At 27.6% G+C, this 21,815-nt stretch overlaps 2 protein-coding genes across 2 annotated transcripts; both read right to left on the minus strand.

The window, feature by feature from the left end:
* Positions 1-5,045: 5,045 nt before the first annotated feature.
* On the minus strand, positions 5,046-7,968 carry LOC124817609 (uncharacterized). Its single transcript, XM_065803364.1, has 7 exons — positions 7,627-7,968; positions 7,398-7,469; positions 7,123-7,269; positions 6,678-6,869; positions 6,278-6,456; positions 6,054-6,118; positions 5,046-5,473 (listed from the first exon to the last, which is right to left on the minus strand). Exons 1-7 carry the CDS (start codon positions 7,823-7,825, stop codon positions 5,368-5,370), a joined length of 960 nt encoding a protein of 319 aa, XP_065659436.1. The 5' UTR covers positions 7,826-7,968; the 3' UTR covers positions 5,046-5,367.
* Positions 7,969-8,071: 103 nt separating this feature from the next.
* On the minus strand, positions 8,072-11,447 carry LOC136083725 (uncharacterized). Its single transcript, XM_065803363.1, has 2 exons — positions 11,305-11,447; positions 8,072-10,147 (listed from the first exon to the last, which is right to left on the minus strand). Exon 2 carries the CDS (start codon positions 10,141-10,143, stop codon positions 8,218-8,220), a length of 1,926 nt encoding a protein of 641 aa, XP_065659435.1. The 5' UTR covers positions 10,144-10,147; positions 11,305-11,447; the 3' UTR covers positions 8,072-8,217.
* Positions 11,448-21,815: the final 10,368 nt, after the last annotated feature.

A 21,815-nucleotide genomic window follows, 5' to 3' on the forward strand; every position in this document is an offset into this window, starting at 1 on the left:
ACCCATAGAAGCTAAATGTTCTTGAATTACAATTTCTTTTCTTTCAAGAATCAAATTCTTTCAATAACGTACGACTTTCTAATATTGACCATGCATTAATTTTGGAAACTCTGTTTTTAGAAATTGTAGAAATTTTAATTTTGACTCCATAGCGATAAGTTTCAAAATGCAAATCGTCACTAATCTTGATTAAAAAGCATGGAACCCCATTTGAATAAGCTTGTGATTGCAAATAAAACATACCGATGGAATACCTAAATCTCTTTCATTACTTAAAATAATTTTTTTCATTTCAGCATAAGTTACTCTATCTTTTTCTAAAAAGGTTGATAGTTCATCTTGAGCGAAATTTCGAGAACACGAAGAAGCACAATTTGTTGAACGTAATGGAGGAGATTGAGTGGGAATTCGGCAAGAAGGTATGCCTGGCCAAACAGATGGTGGAAATTTAGAACAATATTTTCCTCTGACTTGTTGTTTTTCAAAATTTATTGGCCAATGCAACTCACAAACTACAGTCTCATTAGTTACATTTAGATTTGCATTCGGAAATACTTTAATCCACATTTGTTTTTCTTCTTCATTTTTAGGAAATCGATATATTGAGTCTTCAAATTATCCGATTTCTTTTTAGCCGTTAAATAATTTGTAGTATAGCCATACACACAACACTTTTTACCCATATTTCAATACAAGGAAAATGGCAATTATAGTACAGTTTAAAATAGGCCCCCAGTCAAATACGCCGTTTGCGCGACGGCAAGGCCTTCAGTATAGATCGCCGTGAGTAGTGGATTAAAGGCAAAACTTTTTTACGGATAATTTACACATTTTAAAAATATGATCCGGATAACTTTAACAGTATTTTAATTTTTTTTTTTTTTTTTTTGTAATTAAATTTTGACGCTATACCAAATGAAATAAAGATGGCTTCAGTTATAAAATGGAACGAAGTTTCAAAGTTTAAAGTTAAAAAAGCAACAAATAGCCAATGAAACTGAACTTCAATATTGTCGGAGCCAAAATGTTTAATAAATCCAACTTTAATATGCCCGCTTTGCTATGCTATGTGCACATATAAAACTCAAGAACATGTAACACACAAGAGAAAATGGTAAATAAAAATCTCTAATGAGGTTAAGATCATTATTATATTCAATTTTCTGTAACTTATTGAAAACAAATAAAGGGTATGTGGGAGTTGTGAAACAGACCTTTTATGACTCGTATTACGGGTCTGGACATTCTAGTCTTAATATTATTTGTCCAATTCAATGTTTAGTGCGCTTAGTTACAGTTTAATGCGCTTAGTTACATTGGTTATAACGGTTTTTATAGCTAAAATAGAATCAGCTAACTTGTAGTTGGCTATTTATTATATATATATATATATATATATATATATATATATATATATATATATATATATATATATATATATATATATATATATATATATATATATATATATTAAACATCTTCAATTCCTACAAGGCTGCAAGCAGCCCCTAATTAAAGTTGGAAGATACTGAAAGGAAAAAGATGAAGATTGTAGAGCAAAATAACGATTGACGAACAACTTAAAGAATTGCAAATTATATAAATCAGGATAGCAAGATGAAGGAAGCGAATTCCAAAGAGCTGATGTTATAGGAAATAAGCGCTTTTGGAGCACTTAGGAACAGTTTCAGAAAAAGGATGACACTTAATTGAATGAAGAGTAACACAAGATTGAATTTTAGTAGATGGCACAAGAGACGCTAGCTCTTTAGAGTAGTGCCTATTATAGTATTTGACGAAAAGAGAAAGAGAAGCAACAACTTGGTGATGATGATGGTTTTTTGTGTTTTATAGTTTTTGGTACTTTATTCATTTTTAAATTAGATTGAAGAACTTGACTCAAAGCATAGATAGTACTCAGAACACTGCTTAATAGCCCAAGCAATTGCCTCACTACTACTAATAAACCCTAAGCCTTAACAAAGGGCTCCAAATGTGGCCTCCGCAATGCACACCAAAAGTACAAACAGGGACACCATCCATGCGCAACATGGCACTGTTAATACTTTGATATTTTTCAGCTGTTGATGGAATCAGCCTCTCTGAGAGCTACCACAGAGTTCGTGAAACCTGTCTACTATCCGGCCTCAGAACCATAAAACTGAGTTTTAGAGCTGTACCCTCATTAGGAGATAATAGAATGAGTTGCCTAGTCATAAAAACAGAGACACAAGCAAAACCCATGCATTGAGTCAAGAAGATCCAGCATTCAACATCCTAAACTGGAAACAATGTTTTAAAAATACATCTGCGCCAGCCTAATAGTTGAAGAAGGGGTGCGAGGCTGGTCAACAGATAGAATCTGTTTATCCCTCAAGTCTTTGCCTAGGAGGCCTTCAACAAGACAGTAGCCGGGTGCATTTAACATCTGCCCAAGATGAGTATTTTTATCGAGACACTATCACTAGTCTTTACTCAACCAAGAGACCCAAGGCAGGGGGTGTTTTAAGTCGGAGTTGGCATCTCCTAGCCTTTGCCTAAAAAAGCGTATCCTACGAGGCAGCAGGACATGAAGCAGATTTTATTGGGTTACATGTTACCAGTAGCAGGATAACCTGATCTGACCGCAAGTCATATATATCGCTATATATGACTTGTAGTTGGCTATACATTATCGCTATAATGATAAAATTTTTCTATATATTTTATCCTTTATTGGTATAAAATTTATCTAAATACTAAAATTTATGACTATAAAATGATATACTTTAATTAAATTTATTTAAATATTCAATATTATATTTTATATAAAGGGCTATATGACTACGCTGCAACTATGTTGCGGGCCACGGGCTATCGGGTAGCTATGTAGTACCTATATAGCAGGTAATGTAGTAGCCATATGTTTAATTTTATTATTATTATTATTATTTGCCGTATATTAAAATTTATAATGAAATAAATTGTGTTAATAAATAAAAGAGCTGGAGCAAGTAGAAGACATAAACTGTCTTATCATGACAATCAGTATTTTTTTTTTTTTTTTTTTTTTCTTTTGCCGTTAAATAATACATATAGTTTCGAAGCACATAAATAAAAATAAATATTGGCAGGGCAAGAAGAAGACTAATTTAGCCTTATCACCGAGCCCTATTCTCACGTATTTACAAAAACCGTAATATTTAAATATCTATATTTAACAAACTATTTATAAAAAAAAAAAAATAATAAAAGTAAAAAAGTGAAATAGATAACAATTCGTTATCATTTAAAGAAAAACTTAAAGAATAAAACTTTAAGGAAAGAGTAAGATCATTTTTTCAGAATAAGAAAAAATATATAAGATATTATCATTTATTGAAAAATTAAAAATTTAAAGTAAGATTTAAAAATAAAAAGTAAATAAATTAATATACACCATAGAAATAACAAAAATAAATTAGTCAACTTCATAGAAATAACGTAAATAAATTAGCAAACGTCATAGAGGTAATATCATAATTAAGATAATAAAAAAAAAAAAAAAAAAATGTTGATACACTCAGTGACATAATTTTGTATTAATTATTTTATGTATTTAAGTTTTAATTAAAAAAAAAACATTTAAAATCGGATATATTAAAATCCATAAGTAAGAATGCTTGTTTTGATTCATTTTTAAACTGCTCTATACTAGTTTTATGTGTATTTACAATTTTGGGAAACATTTTCCACAATTAGGGTCCACGATAAAGAACTGAATATGAAGTTAGTTTTGAATTATATTTTGGGACAACAAAGTTGTTACTTGAAAATTTTGTTGGATATTTATGAACTATTTTGTCAAAATAGGATTGAAATATTTTAGGAGATAATCCTAAATTTGTTTTATACATGAACATTAAAACTTGGTGTAAGTTGATTTTATATATATTTAAGGCTCCAAGTATACGCAAAAGTAGCTCACAAGGTAGTGTTCTATTAGCTCCAAAAATTATTCTGCACGCGTGTTTTTGTTTACAGTACAATTTTTTTAATTTTGTATGGTTTGTACTTGCCCATGCAATATTGCAGTAAGTTAAATAACAATGAATAAAAGAAAAATATAAACTTTTCAAAGAACTACTGCTTAAAAATGTTTAGCTCTAAAAATATATAGAGCTAAACATTTTTCTGCTTAAAAATGTTTAGCTCTATATATTATTGCTAAATTTTTTGATATTTTATTTTCAATACTTTTTATATGTAAACTCCAACGTAAATGTTCGTCTAAGATTACGCCTAGAAAGTTTACTGAGTTTTCTCTTTTAATGTTAGTGTTATTGATTATTAGATTAGGCAATTTGATGGGAATCTTTTTTGATTTATTAACTTTGTGGAACAAAATAAATTTGGTTTTATCCACATTTAGAGAAAGTTTATTTCTTTTGAACTACTCTTTAACCTTCAATAATTGTTCGTTTGTTGTTTCAAATAGTGTATTACCCAGTGGGCACAATGACGTTGAAATAACGTTGAAACAACGTCGCAAACCGACGAAATGCAATGTTGAAACAACGTTGAAATTTGGTGGAATTGGAAACAAAATCCGACGTTGAAAACCACGACGTTGAAACAACGTCAATGAAAACGTTGTTTCAACGTTGTTCTAACGTCTTATCGACTACATATCATCCATATTTCAACTTCGATAAAATGAAAATTAAAAGTTCAACGTTGAAACTACGTTGTTTTAACGTCTTATCGACAATATATCAACCATATATGGTTGATATATTGTCGATATATGGTTGATATATTATCGTTGACATATATGGTTGATATATTATCGACAATATATCAACCATATATGGTTGATATATGGTCGATAAGACGTTAGAACAACGTTCAAACAACCTATTTTCAACGTTAAACTTTGGTCATTTGATAAAAATTATACAGCCTATTGGATATAACTTATATCCATTAGGCTGCAGTCATGTTAAATTGTCATCGTTAACATGTTAAATTGTCTCGACTTGGATTGCGATAAAATAAGACAATAAAAAAGCAATATTTTGCGCTAAAAGAAGTGTATTTCATGTTCAAAAAATTATTTTAAGGGAGTTTTTATAAGAAATAGATAGAATGTTAACATTTTATATATACATTTTATATTAACATATTCAAATCGTCATTTACGCACCGACCGCCACCATTGGATCTGTCGGGTGCATATTTCAACAAACTCATGATATTTGTTCTGACTTCAGCAACCGTAGCAGTGGCTTTACTAAGCATGACGCTCTCTATAAAAAAAGGTATTGCCTGAGTAATTTGCAACAAGAACTTGAAATTAAAGTAGCACCAAATCATCAAATTGTGTTTTTCAATAACAGATAACATTACTCATGACTTACCAACAACAACCTCACAAATGTTTGTGCCTTCAAATTTCTCTTTACCCTTGCCGCCAGCCATGTTGAACTTCGATTGTAAACCATTGGTCATCAACCTACAACAAAAAGTTATTATTTTTATAAAAACATTAAACTTTGATACAATATCAGGTTAGGTAGCCTAATGGCACCACGTATACCGCGGAATTATATATATATATATATATATATATATATATATATATATATATATATATATATATATATATATATATATATATATATATATATATATATATATATATATATATATAAACATCCGCATGTATAGGTAAGCAAAACGTGATGAAATTGCTTACCTTTCTTTAAGTAACTTTTAGTAGAAAAAGAAGAGGGAAAAGGAATAATAATGAAAATAAATTAATCCCTGACCCAACCCAAACTCTTCGATGTGTTATCAACCCCCTTGTGAGTTCTCCCTAAATCAGTCGATGTATGTACTGAAGCCCTCAACTATCCCTAAATCAGTGTGACGTTATAGCGCTTTCCAAAGTATGCAATATCAGTTTTATATATATATATATATATATATATATATATATATATATATATATATATATATACATGCACATAAATTTGAACTTCCTAAAGTTAAATTAAACCCATATCCTTAAAATAACTTCCTTAGCAACTAACCTTTGCATCACATTTTTTGTATTTTTTTTAATAGTTTCACCTCCAATTTTAGAAAGTTTCTTAACCTAGAGGTTTAAGAAAATAATTCACATTTATTTCATCATCACATTTATAAAGTACACTTATAATAAGTTACAAGTAGATTAACAAAATGTTAAAAAATAAAATAAAACTAATTCTTAAAATATAACCAAAAAGAAAAATAATGGTTTAAAGAAACCTACCACTTCAGATTTCACCTGGGAATCGCTTAAACTACAATCATAATCACTAAACGACTTTAGCGAATTCAGGCATGGAACTTCCGGACTATTTGTGTTGTTATTATTTTCATTAGCAGAGAGAGCTTTTGCTAACATCTCTTTCATTTCTGCTAGAGCACATATAACTTTCTTCTGAAATTCTAATTATAAAGATACAAAAAAAAGATAAAACAACCAAACAGCAGTCAACATTGAAAGACACCATTTCAAAATTTTAAGTAAATTATTGGATTATAACATATCTTATTGTCATATTGTCTCAAATCTAATCTCATATCTAATGTCTCAAAGATATTTACTTGCTTACATTACTAATACAATAAAGTGGAATGCCAAAATAAATATCAAATATTTTACATACTTTCCTCAGTAAGTGGAAATTTTCCACTCAATGATGCATCTTTTCTAGTTGCCTTTCTTTTAAGGGAATTTAATAAGGGTGTCTCTGGCAATGAAAGTTCTTTTCTCTTTTGAGGAAAAGCACACGCACCACCTTGGCTTTGCACTATGTTAAAATCATCTTTTTCCTTACAAAAACCTTGCCATTGCTGATCTAAATATTTTTTAGATAATAAAGTAATTCTATCTTTTTAACCTATTATATTAAAAAAAAATCAATATAATAATAACAAAATAACATTTACATTGGCATCATAAAAAATGAACCAACAACAAAAAAACTAACTTTAAAACACATAAAACAAATAAAACATATCGATTTAGCAAGCAATAAAATCACTGAAGTATATAAAAGAATGCTCTAATTCTTTTATTTGTAAAACAGCTTGCACACAGACAATCAATACCTTGAGCCTCAACATGTGGAGTATGCATAAGAGTTGGTACTTTTTTCTTTTTTACTTGAGTTACAGGAGTAGACACTTGCTTACTAACCTGTTTGTTATTTTTAGTTTTACTTTGTTTTCTCTTTAATGAAAATGGGAGTGGTTCCTCTAATAAATAAAAATAAAACTGTTAATACTTGAATTAAATAATATTTTTTAACTTTATTATATTTGAATACGTTTTAATAAATCAATAAATATAGCAAACATCTTGTATCAACTTTAAAACTAATTACCGTAATCTGAATCTGATTCTACCTGAGTATCACTGGTAGTTGCAAATTCAAAGTTGTCACACAACTCACGATCTAAAATTACCAATTTAATTTGAAATTATACTTAAAATATATAACATAATAAAGAATATTTCCCAAACACTAAAAATAACATATACATAGAAGGAGCTAATTAAACAAACAAGGAAAAAAAGTAAAGACTTTATGTTAATAAAAAAAATTACATTACCTCCACGACATTTTATTTTCAATAGCTTAAACCTGTGCCAGTTAGCCTGTGGTTCACGCATTTCATTGAAACAATTTATAACATTTAACGATGATGGCCAGCACAAAAAATTCTCGATTGCCCAACATTCTGGCGCTGTACCCTCTATTTTTTCTCCATTTTCTAGCCAAACAGCTCGTATGTACATTTTTACTGCCATACTTTATTTAGCTATAAAAGTTTATTTTAGAAAACAACACTTTATACTCATATATAATTTGTTAGTGCAAAACAACATTAGAATACAATTCTAAATTATAGTCTATGATATATTATAAAGCTGCCTAGTGAAAACAATATTGAAATTTAAGTGTTAAAATGTTTTACCATTAAATCTTAAAAAAGTATTAACATTTTACAATAAATTAAATAATTATTTTTAAATAAAATTTGATATTAGCTTTACAATTTAGTAATTTTTTTATTATTTTAAAATCATAACAAGCAAAAGACAACGTTGAGTTTTATTTTTTATTTTTTTGCATTTGTATCATTTACCAATACATGAGACGAAGTAATAAAGAAAATTGGGCATAATTTGATGATAATTTTCTACCAAACAATATCATGGACTAAAGAAGCAAGCACAAATCCATTTTTATAAGACAAGCATACAACTTTCCTTGAAAAATCTGCTCTATTTATTATACATTTGTCAGACAGATAGTTTTTTTTAACGCGAACAATGTTCAAACTCATAGAATCACACGGATTGTTAAAAAGGCTTGATAATTCATTGTTTCTTAAAACATCACAGCCACAATAACCATTTTCATACAGGGACTCGACACGACAAAACTTTCCATTATTTAGTAAAAACCAACAGTCTTTATCTCGAATAGAGCAAACAGTCTTAATAGATTTGATTGAATATGATGAGGCACAATTTTCCAACTCTTTGGTGCGTTTTACAATTTGAGCTAACGGATTACGAGCATTTTTAACGAATTTTTTTATCACTTGCATATAGTTTTCAAATTGAAATGCTGAAATATCATCAAGAGAACAATCAAAATTTTTTGCATCGTCAACAATGTGAATCAAATTGTGCACATTGTAAGTGGAGAACATAGGTCCAAAAAATTGAGTAGCAGAAGAAACATAATCAACAAGAAATTTTCGTGCATACTCAAGCATTTGAGGTGTTCGGTTGGCTGCATTTGAATCAAGTAAGATATTAAATGCAACTGATAATTTAAGGAAATGTGTATAAACACCCTTACTAACAATACCTTTTAATACCACACAACCAGTATACAGTAGAAACTGTCGACATTCAGTGGCTTTCCATCGTTTCCATTCAATCACAGTTCTTGGCTGTCTTGAAAATTCTGAAGGCATTTTCCCATTTAAAATTGCCAAACGATTTACGATTTCACTTATTTGTAAACATGAAAGTCTACAAGCACGAGGTCCATCTCCAATTAAAAATTTAAACATCCTTTTTATCACTCCAAGACAGACAAGATGCATGTAGTCTAAAGAAAAACTTTTCACACAAGATATGTTATAATCTAATAACGGTGTTCGTTGCAACTGATGCTTTCCATATAACATCGCAGCAAAGTTAACATCTGTTCGCAGAGGACACTTCAGTAAATGAAAGACTACCCTTCCATCATATGAGCCTTTTATTGTACAACGCTCACAACTATAATAACCTGTGTGTGATTTAATACATTTTAAAAATGCCCTAGCAGGGGCATCACAAATAAATAGCTTAATGGATAATGTATAAGTTATGCCATTAAAGATCAAGCCATTTGTGTGTAGGTCTTTATACTCTATTAAAAAGTCATTCAAAAAATCTTCTAATGAGTTTGGTTTTGACTGTCCGCAAAATAGAGAAACAATAAACACTTCTGACTTCCTAAAACTGCAAAGAATGGGCATTGTAGTTGTACTTGTAGATTTAAAGAGTGGTAACCCATCAACATTAACAAGAAGCTCTATGTTATTAGAATTATGAGGATTTTTCTGAAGTTTCCGCTTAATACCACATTCAATTCCTAAATATACATAACTTCCTCCACACTTAGAGTAACAATTAACTGATCTAGGAGTTTGCAATAGTGTTCGTGCATCTAGAGGAAGATCATTATGCCCATAACCTTTTAATATCAAAAGAAGTTCATTAACACAAGCCCTTGAACATCTGTTACATGTTGCCCATGAAGCAAGCACAGAGCTTAAACTGTTAGTAATGTCGAGTTCAACATTAACTTGTTCATCCTGTAATACGTAACTGCTCGAACTAGAGCTTAAACTGTTTGTAATGTTGAGTGCATCATTAGTATCTTCATCCTGTAAGATAGAGTCTGAATTATATTCAGAATCTACTATTGCAGTAGCCTCACAATTGCTGTTGCTACAGGCATCTTCATTTAATGAAGCTGAGCAATCAATATCAATGTCACTACTAAGAAGCTCATTAACCAAAACATTATTTCGTCTCCATCGCTTTAACCGGGTAGCCATTTCCCTAAACAACAGAAGGCACTTTTATAGTATGTATATATATATATATATAAATATATGTATATATATATTCATATATATACATATATATATATATATATATATATATATATATATATATATATATATATATATATATATATATATATATAATTATATATATATATATATATATAAATATATATGAATATATATATAAATAGATATAAATAATATATAATATATACAAGTGGAAGTTTTTAGAATAAAATAGCTAAATTAAAATAACATAAAACACACTATTTAGTTATATAGTGCGTGATTCTTCACCATTTAGTAAACTTGGCATCGATGTTCATTTTCACCCCGTTGTTCATAGTCACCCCTTTTCACGGTATATATTATATATGTACATTTATTTATATATTTATATATACATATAATATATGATATTTATATATATATATGATATTATTATATATAACATATGATATATACATAATATATATGATATGTTAATAATATATCATATAGACTATAATAATCATAATACTATATTATAGTATTTTTATTATTGTTATTATTATTTTTATATTTACAAATATATACAAATATATACAAATATATATATATATATATATATATATATATATATATATATATATATATATATATATATATATATATATATATATATATAACATATGATATATATATATAACATATGATATATATATATAACGTATGATATATACATAAAATGTATGATATGTTAATAATATATACTATAAGAATCATAATACTATATTATAGTATATTTATTATTGTTATTATTATTATTATAATTTTTATATTTACAAATATATACAAATATATATATATATATATATAAACTATATACATATATATATATAAACTATATATATATATATATATATATATATATATATATATATATATATATATATATATATATATATATATATATATATATATATATGTATATATATATATGTATGTATATATATATATATATATATATATATATATATATATATATATATATATATATATATATATATAACATTGATAACATTTATTTTATATAATATAAAATTAGTATAGTCAAATATACTAACAACATAGTAAAACAATTTAATCAAACTCTAAAAAACTACTTACCTAATCAAACTCTAAAACAAATTCAAGCTAATTCTTTATGCAATACACACAGATGAAATAAAAAAAAAGATCTATTTAATATTTATCACTAATGCATCGCAAATTAAGCAATGCGCTATCGTTAAATTGGCAAACTCAAAACTTAAGGAAATGGCAATAGATGGCCTAATTAATGACTCGTATAGTCACGCATGCGTATTTGAGTTCTCAAAATGCAAAACGAACGGTGGAACTCATAATATAGACGTTAAATCAACGTTGATTCAACGTCGCGTTAAGTTGATCGTTTTCAACGAATTTTCAACGTTGATTAAATGTTGATTTTTGGTTATATGACGTCGCGACTAAAAATCAACCGTAAATCAACGTTGAAATAACGTCGTGTGTCCACTGGGTAATATCACTGTGGGAGTAAAAAAGATTGGAGTCATCTGCAAAAAGAATACAATTTAATGGGTCTGTTGCTAAATTTAAATCATTAATATACACTAGGAACACCAGTGGTCCTAAAATAGAGCCCTGGGGAACCCCACAAGTTACGGCAATCGGAAATGTTTGTTTTTGTTCATAAACTATAAATTGTTTTCTATCGGCCAAATAACTTTTAAATCAAAATGCATTGTTATTTTTTACACTATAGTGTTTAAGTTTTTTTATTAGTATATTATGATTAACGGTATCGAAAGCTTGTGACAGATCAATGAAAACTCCTAAGGTAAAGTAGTTACTACTGAATGCACTTGATATTTGATTTACTAGTTCAATCACTGCATGCTCCGTTGAATTTCTTTTTTTGAAACCAAATTGTTTTGAATACAGCATGTCGTTTTCTGATAAGTGATTATTAAGTCTATTGTACATTATTCTCTCAAGTAATTTTGAAAAACAAGGTAAAATAGATATTGGCCTATAATTAGAAATATTTGAGTCATCTCCGGACTTAAATATCGGCGTGATTCGTGCAATTTTTAGCTTTTCAGGGACGATACCTGTTTTAAGTGAAAGATTAAGTATGTGAAATAACACATTATATTAGAGGGTTCTATTATATTATATACTGATTTTACAACATTAACGTTAATTTTATCAAATCCAGCACTTTTGTTAGTTTTAAGATAAAAAAAGGCGGTTTGCAATTCAATTAGTTTTAAATTAGGTTCATCCATAACTTTATCGTAATTTTTTAAATAAGATTTAAACGGCATTGAATTCATTGGAATTTTTAATGCCAAATTCGGACCAGTATTAGTAAAGAAGCTGTTTAGTTTTTCAGCAGTAATTGACTTATCATAAATTGTGTTTTTATCAATTGTTATTTTTTTTGGCAGAATGTTTCTCGCATAAATATTTTTTCCTATTAGTTCTTTAATTACACTCCATGTTTTTTTAGTGTTTCCGGTTGCTTTGCTTAATAGCTTTGCATAATAAAGCTTTTTTGAGTTCCTTTTTGTTTTTTCAAATATATTTTTATAATTTTTATATGTCATTTCGTTTTTATAAGTTTTTTTTTTCAAGTACTTATCATATAACTTTTGTTTTCTTTTTGAAGATTTTAGTAACCCGTTAGACATCCATGGAGTTAAAACAGTTTTGGTTTTTACAGTTATTTTTTTTTCAGGAAATGCTTTATCATATTGCTTGCAGAATTGATTTAAAAATAGATCATATGCGTTGTTAACGTCATGTGACTGCAATACCGAATTCCAATCAACGTTGTCTTTTAAAAGATTTTGAAATTTTTTTACCAAGTTTTCATTGATCTGTCGCCTAAATATAATGGATTGAGAAAGAATACTGTTAAATAATATGTTGTTAGTAACTAGAAATGTTGGGAAATGATCTGATAAGTCAAGTGCCTGTGTAAAGACTGTTATTAAGATGGTTATTAGTTATTATATTACCAAGAAGTGTAGAAGAGTTGTTAGTCACTCTCGTTGGCTTGTTTGTTGACGGAATTAAATTATATTGAAGAAGAGTATTAATAAAATTGTTAACATTATTATTTGAAGCATGGTTTATTAGGTCTATGTTAAAATCCCCAACTAAGTAGGCATGACTTCGGGTTTTATTAATATTTGTTAAGAATGGTTTAAGATGAGTTTTAAATTTTTTTAAGCTAGAAGATGGAGGTCTATATGTGGCATTTATAATTATTTTTTTTGTGGTTTTTTTTCTTATTTCAATGCATAGTGACTCACAATCTTTTTCATTTACACAGAGATCGTGACGTAAATTATAACTAATTGAGTTGTGAACAAAAATACATACACCCCCACCAACACCAAAACCACGTGGTTGATGAACTGATGAGTAATTAATTAGTTCAAATTGGGCATTTGTTTCACCACGCTTACACCAAGTTTCCGGTAGACAAATAATTTTAAAATCGTGTTTTAATTCATCCAACAAAAACCTTAGATTTTCAAAATTTTTATTTAAACTTCGAATATTAATGTTTAAAATTGAAAAACTATTTTTATTTTTTTGAAGATATTGAGAAGATTCAATAACTGTATAGTATTGGCTTTCAATTTTTTGATTAAAGTTATTAGAGTCATCGACGTCACTGAGTGCGACATTTTCATCTAGAAATTCAATTATAAAGTTTTCCTCCATTTTAAAGTAACACATATATAACTAAACGCAAAAATAGTTAATAAAATAGTTAGGAATAGTTAAAAGAAAAGTAATAAACCAAACTCTTACTGACACGGTTTCGGGATTTCTTTCGTTTTCTTAGACACCCACTCGCGTACAATCAGCTTATCATATGATATGTATGCAAATATTCCCAGCTGCCGCTCAATTTTCATTTTTTCTCTAAGACCTTCTCTTATTAAGTTCGTTTCGAAGCAAAAATTTTCGTTTATGTAGATATTTTTACCCTTTAATTTAGAAGAATTTTTTAAAATTTCTACCTTATCTTTGTAGTCTAACAGCTTAATAATAATTGTGCGTGGTGTTTTTGCATCTCGGAATCATCGAATTATCATCGAGCCCCATTTACATTGGAAAAATCGTTAGTTTATATACAAAAAAGAAAAGTAGCTAAGTACATAATAAGAATTTTACACATGTTAGTTACAATATATAAATTATTATAATATAAAAATTAACGTTGAAATATAACGCAATATATCAAAGATTAACAACATCATAAAAGTATTAAAGTTTTTTAACAAACAAAAAAAATAAATAAATAAAAACTGCAACAAGAGAGAAGTAGTGTCAGTAACTATATTTTTAGGTAATTTTTATTATTTATATATTTATTTTAAAAGAGATATTTTAAATCAAAGTCATTTTGGGATAAGAGACTCTTAGATTCTTTCGTGAATTGTTCCAAAGAGATGTTTTGATCAAAAAAAGAATATTCATGAATATTCTTTTTTTTTTTGTAATAAATTTTGAAAAGTGTTTCCATAGAAACGGTCCACGGTATTGATACAATAAAGTTGCAAACTGAAAATTTAGTAGGATACTTGTGCGAGATTTCACTAAAGTAAGACTGAAATACAATAGGAGAAAGCCCATGTTTTATTTTAGAACTGTAGAACTTGGTGTGTATTAAGTTTATAGTATTTAATACTATAAACTTAATATAAGTTTATAGTATTAAATACTATAAACTTATATAAGTTATTAATATTTATACTTAGGGCACCAAGCTTCCTTCAAAGAGGTTCGCAATGAAAAGTTCTGTGTGCACCAAACACAATCCCGCATGCGTGTTTTTGCTTACTATAAATTTTTTTTAATTTGCTATAATTAGAACTACCCTATACAATATTACAGTAAGAGATAAAACTATGAATAAATGAAAAGTATATTTTTTTCAAGGAAGCAGTGTTAAGATATGGTTTAGTTTTATATAATATGGAAATATTTATTGAGATTTTATTTTCTATGTATTTTATATGTGGTTTCCATGACAAATTTTAATCTAGTATTACTCCTAAAAAATTAACAATTGGTTCCTTTTTAATAAATGTTTTATTGATTAAAAGATTAGGTAATTTTAGAGGAACATCATCACCTTTACTAGGTTTGGAGAACAAAATAAAATTAGTTTTTTCTACATTTAACGAAAGCCTATTACTTGTAAACCACTCGTTTATTTTTAATAGTTCTTTATTCAATATATTAAAGAGAACTTTTATGTTTTTGTTGCAATAAATAATTTTTTTAAATATTAAATTCAATTAAAATATTTGATGCTAAGTACGAATTATTTACATACAATAAAAATAATAATGGTCCTAAGATTGAACCTTGGGGCACACCACATGTAATGTGTTTTTCTTTTTCAATTTTTTTATAAACAATACATTGTGACCTGTTCACCAAAATAAGTTTTTATTTCTTACTCCATAGAGTTCCAGTTTTTTTATAAGTATCTTATGGTTAACAGTGTCAAAGGCTTTTGACAGATCAATAAAAACTACTAAAGTAAAATAGTCATTATTAAATGCATCGATACATGATTAATCAGTTCGATTACCGCATGGTTACTTGATTTATCTTTTTTAAACCCAAATTGCTTACTGTAAAGCAAACTGTTTAACATCAAATAGTTATAAAGTCTGTTGTACATAATTCGTTCCAATAAATTTGAGAAGCAAGGTAAGACTGAAATAGGACTGTAGATGGAAATATTAGTTTTGTCACCAGATTTAAAAACTGGAGTGATTACGGCAACTTTAAGTTTTTTGGCACAACACCTAGTTTTAATGAAAGGTCAAAAATATGAAATAATGACGGTTTAATCATATGGAAAACTGACTTAGCAACATTTACACTAATTTTGTCAATGTCCTTTTATTATTTTTAAGACTATTAAAAGCATTCCTTATCTCGCTTAAATTTAAATTAGAATCTTCCATAATAGTATTACACGGTTTAATACAAGATTCAAACTCTTCGGTACTTGGCAGAATTTTACTCGCCAAGTTCGGCCCTACTTCAAGAAAAAATGGGTTTAGTTTTTCAGCTATTTTTTTTTTATCATAAATCATTTTCCATGTCAATATAAAGCTTTTGGAGGATATTATTTTTTACACATTTATTTTTACCAATTATTTGTTTAATTATATTCCACGTTTTTTTAGTGTCGCCGTTGGTTTATTCCAGCAACTTTGCATAATAAATTTTTTTAGAGTATTTTTTTTGTTTTTTCAAATAAGTTTTTATTGTTTTCGTAGTTTATTTCATTTTTATATGTTTTATGCCTTAAATATTTAACATTAAGGTTTTGTTTTTTTTAGACGATTTTATTAGTCCCTTGGTCATTCAGGGGTTTAAAAGAGACTTGAATTTTATAATTGTTTTTTTAATAGGAAATGCTATGTCATACTGTTCACAGAATCGCGCTAAAAATAGTTCATATGCATTATTGACTTCATGGGATTGTAAAATAGGATTGAAATCGATATTTTTTGATAAAAGAATTCGAAAATACAGTAAGGAGTTTTCATTGATCTGTCACGTTAAAACTGTAGAGTTCGAGGGGGGATTATTTTGGGTAATGTTATCAGTAATTAAGAATATTGGAAAGTGATCTGTTAAATCAATTTTGGTTATGCCTGTTTCTAAACGACAGTTTTGAAAATTGTTAGTAACTATATTATCAAGTAATGACGATGTAGTTTTAGTTATTCTCGTTGACTTATTTATTGTTGGTATTAGGTTATATTGGATTAGAGTATCTAAAAAGTATTGAACATTTTTATTTGAAGCATAATTAAGCACATTTAAGTTAAAATCACCACCTAAGTAAACATTTTTCCGTGTTAAACTAGATTTGGTTAAAAATCTGCCTAAATAAGTTTTTAATTTTCTCAAACTACCAGATGATTGTCTATAAATAGAATTAATTACAATATTTTTGGTGGTTTTGTTTATAATTTCTATGCACAACGACTTATTATCTGTTTCATTAACATTAAGGGTGGAATGCAAGAAGGGAACTTGAGTCAAGTTCGATTTGAACTTTACATCGTAACCAATAGTGGCAGAGTAATTTTTAAGGGGAAAACCCATACTCTGCTATTGGGTACTAATGTAAAGTTCAAGTCGAACTTGACTCAAGTTCGCTACTTGCATTCCACCCTAAGATCATTACGTAAAATACAGTTAATTGATTTGTGGACAAAAGTACTAACACTACCACCAGCCTAGTTAAAACGCGGTTGGTGAACTGATGCAAAATTATTTAATTCAAAATTTGAATTTTTTCTCTTGGTTTTAAGCCAAGTTTCCGTGATACAAATTATTTGAAATTCGTGGTTTAGTTAATGCAATAAGAGTTGAAGATTTTAAAAATTTTTGTTAATACTTCGAATGTTTACATTTAATATAGAAAAGTTATTTTTGTTCTGACAGAGATATTGAGTAGATTTAGAAATTGAATAATACTCGCTTTCTAAATTTTTTCCATTAAAATAGTTATCATCACTAGCATTCTCATCATTAAAATTAAATGAAAATGTGATCTCCATTTTTATAAGTAAAATTTAAAATAATTAATTAAACAAAGTATTATATAGAAAGGAAAATAAAATTGTAGTATATATAAATATGTTACGAAATTTTATCGAATGCAAAATTTATTACGGATATTTTATGCTTCATATTTTTACGCATTTTATAAATATTACCCGTATATAGCTAACAGTATTTTTTTTAAATTTCATTTTGTAATTAAATTATGCCGCCATATCAAATAAAATAACGATGGCTTCAGTAAAAAACAAAACAAAGTTTTAAAGCCTAAAGTTAAGAAAGCAACAAATAGGCAATAAAACTGAAGCATCAATATCATAGGAGCCAAAATATTTAAATAACCAAAATATTTAATTAAATGGGGGGAACATATAGGTGTCGTTGAAGATAAAATATCAAAAAATTTAAGTATAATGTACAAAGCTAAGCATTTATTTAAGTTATTTATTTATTATTTCTTAGACATTAAGGTTTTACAATAAATTGTGTAGGCATAAACTACCTGTCAACCTAGTTATATAATACTTGACAATTACAGAGTTTGTATAACTAATAGAAAATAAAATGTGGATTAGTCGTTGAGAAGCCATTCATTTTTTAGATGAGTGTCTTGAAGCAGCTTAAACGTTTTTAGAGATAATGCTGATACAATGTCATTAGGAAGAGAGTTCTATGTATTTATTATTCTTAGAGAAAAAAAGTTCAAACGCAAATTTAATCGTGAAGTTTGTTTTTTTAGTTTATATACATGACCACGAGTAATAAATTAGCTACCTATTTCAAAAAGACTTCTGTCACTATTGTTATTTTTGCACCATTTATAGACGTTGATTAGGTCTGCACGATATAGCCTGTATTTTACAGTTGTCATATTTAACGCCAACAATCTTTGTTCTTATTAAATAATCTTGTTTTAAAAACATTTACTTTTCTTTTATTCATTGCTACTTAAGTTACGCGACAAAAATAAAAAACAAAAACAGGCTAAAAAGATATAGTTTCCAACGTAGATTGTTTCTCACACACACAAACACTATTTAATAAAACAATATCCAAAATGTATATCAATTAAACCTCTATCATGTTCTTATTTTCATGTTCAAACTTGATAAAAATATATTACCAATCTTATTTTATAAATAAATCACATATATCCTACTAGATTTTTAAAATTCAACCACATTCAATCCCAAAACTTATTATTCCGCTACTAAATTCTCAATTGTAAACCGAGGACCAAAGTTGTGGAGCATAATATTAAATAATGAACTGAAAACTAATTATTCTCGAAACCAATTCAAACAAAGCTTAAACAATTACTTTCGTTAAATGAATGTGAATTAAGATTCTTCTAAATAAAGCTTCATTAAATTAGAAATCAATAATTGATAGTCAATTAATTAATTACAGTAGATTAACACATACTTAATCAACATATGTACATATATTTTGTTATTTTAAATGATAATATTCTTTTTGAGAAATTTATCTTTATTTTTGCGTTGTTTATTAATCCTATAATTTTACTTTTTAATGTTTATTTGCCTTTACTGAATTGGCAATAAAAAGTTCTATAAATTGCTCCAACAATAAAATTTATTTTATATAAAAACATATCTTCTTATTCTTTGAAAAATTATAAATTTTAAACGTTAGGTTATATTTTTACATTTTCTTTCATATTATCATTTTGGAGATATATACATTGAAAATATAGTTTATTATTAAACTATATTTTATCTAGCAATGACGTTTTTTTTTGGTGCTTGACGATAAGACGAATTGTACCTTCTTCTAACCCCGGTCATGTAATAATTTTTTATAAGTTACGACTGTAAAATTATTTTTATTGGGAAAGTGTAACTAAACAAAAAAAAACTCAACTTTTAATATATCCCCTTTGTTATGCTACGTGCACATATATCACTCAAGAAACTCAAGAGAAAATGATAAATTGAGATCTCCAATGAGGTTAAGATCATTATTTTCTACAATTTTCCGTAACTTATGGAAAACAAATAAAAGATATGTAGGAGTTGTGCACCAGATCTTTCTTGAATTTCTTGACCCGTATTACGGGTCCGGACTTACTAGTATGATATTATTCCTGATAGTTCATATATTACTTATGATTAATAAGGAATTAGACAGAAACACAAAACTTCTTTGAATAATCAAAGCTTTTCTATACTCTTTTAACATGACCTGGCTGTTAAGTTTAAGTAGAAAGCGACGGCTGGAAGAATAAATTTGCAATCTGCAAATGAAAAAACCTAATAAGTACTGTACAACTTTGCTGTCCACACCTAAAGAGTATTGTACAACTATGTTGTCAGCACCTAAAGAGTACTGTACAATTTCGTTGTCCACACCTAAAACAAAATTTATGACTCGAAAGTATGAAAACAAGAGTAAAGAAATAAGTGATAATGGAAAACAAAAAAATTTCCATAAAAAACTGCACATACTTAGATTATTACGAAAAGAGTTTGAATACATATGGTATAGCATAATCAAAATTTATAAACTTATGTACTACATATATAACCTCAAATTATATTGATTTATAATTTTACAGAGTCACAACCGACAGTTGATATTAAAATGATTAAAAAAAGCGACAAAAAAAGCAGTTTCTTTACAAATTTCGGGTTAAAATCATTAAACTCACTTTAATACACCTAATTCATTTTTAATGATAATGCTTTCAAAACCCTCATTTTTTTAATGATAATGCTTTCAAAACCCTCATTTTTTTAATGATAATGCTTTCAAAACCCAAAAACAAAAATTTTTATACTTTTTGGAGAACAAAAAGTATAAAAAATATTTAAAAAACCTTTTGTTATGCAGTGACTAGTAAAGTTATACTTTACATTAATCTTTATGAACTCATAACTTCAATTTAAATATTTTAAATAAAAATAAACAAAACAAAAAAATTTACAAAAAAATAATCAAAGTAAAGACAAACATTTTTTTTCCTTATTTCCCTAATTAAGGCTACATCTCATTACACTGCATATCAAATTTAATACTTCAATTAACTGTTTGGACAGAAGGTGAAGCTTTATTAAAAAAATACAGAATATTTCACCGTCAACATTAGGTAATATTCCAAACAAACAAAAAAATGTATTATTGTTTCTTTTTTTAAACATTAAATAAATAGGGGAGAGTGGGGAGAAGTGGGACGCGGGAGATGTGGGACAGCTTGAAATTTCTAATTAAGAGCGGTACCCAAATACTGTCATTTAATGTAAACAATTAAATTTCTCCCTCTCTATTTAGCAGAAATTGCTTTGTTTCCCTGCGTGCGCTAAAAGCCCTACTTTTGAAATGTACTTTAAAAAAGTGTTTACATTTGCGTGAAGTGGGACAGAAAAAAGAAACATGCATCTTCCCGTCGCCAGTTGATTATTTCATTTGGTGAAAGCTTTTGACATTTTTATGTCGATTAGGTTATTTCATCAGTTTCTATTTAACAATATGTGTTTTGAGTTTATTTGTCGCACTTGTATTCACACTTGTCCTACTTTACCCCAATGCCGCGGTTTTTCTAAAAGCAAAAATTTAAAAACTTAGTTATAATTGGCTGGAAACCTAAGGGGAACGAATCGATGCCTAAAAAGAAGGTATATTCGTAAAAAATTGTTTGGTTCAGTTTATACATTAAATAAAAAAGATATTGCACTTACCCTAAAAAAAATTTACGTATCCCACTTCTCCCTACTCTCCCCTATGTGCAATATTGAAAGTATTTTTCTGGTAAACTTTTTTTCGATATAAAAATATAGCTGCTCACGAAAAAGTCTGAATCTCTGTATTACAACATGGATAGAGAATATTGATAGATATCGTTATTTTTATGATGCGCTATGCTACATTATCATTTTGTGTGAAGTTATTGCCGATAAACTGTATCTAAATGTATACACAAGTAAAAATGAAGATTGGTCAAACTGCACATCGGAAGATTGACGAAATGCTCTGTCTTACAAAAAATCTCT

Source organism: Hydra vulgaris, chromosome 08 (assembly GCF_038396675.1).
Source record: "Hydra vulgaris chromosome 08, alternate assembly HydraT2T_AEP".
Lineage (NCBI taxonomy): Eukaryota > Metazoa > Cnidaria > Hydrozoa > Anthoathecata > Hydridae > Hydra > Hydra vulgaris.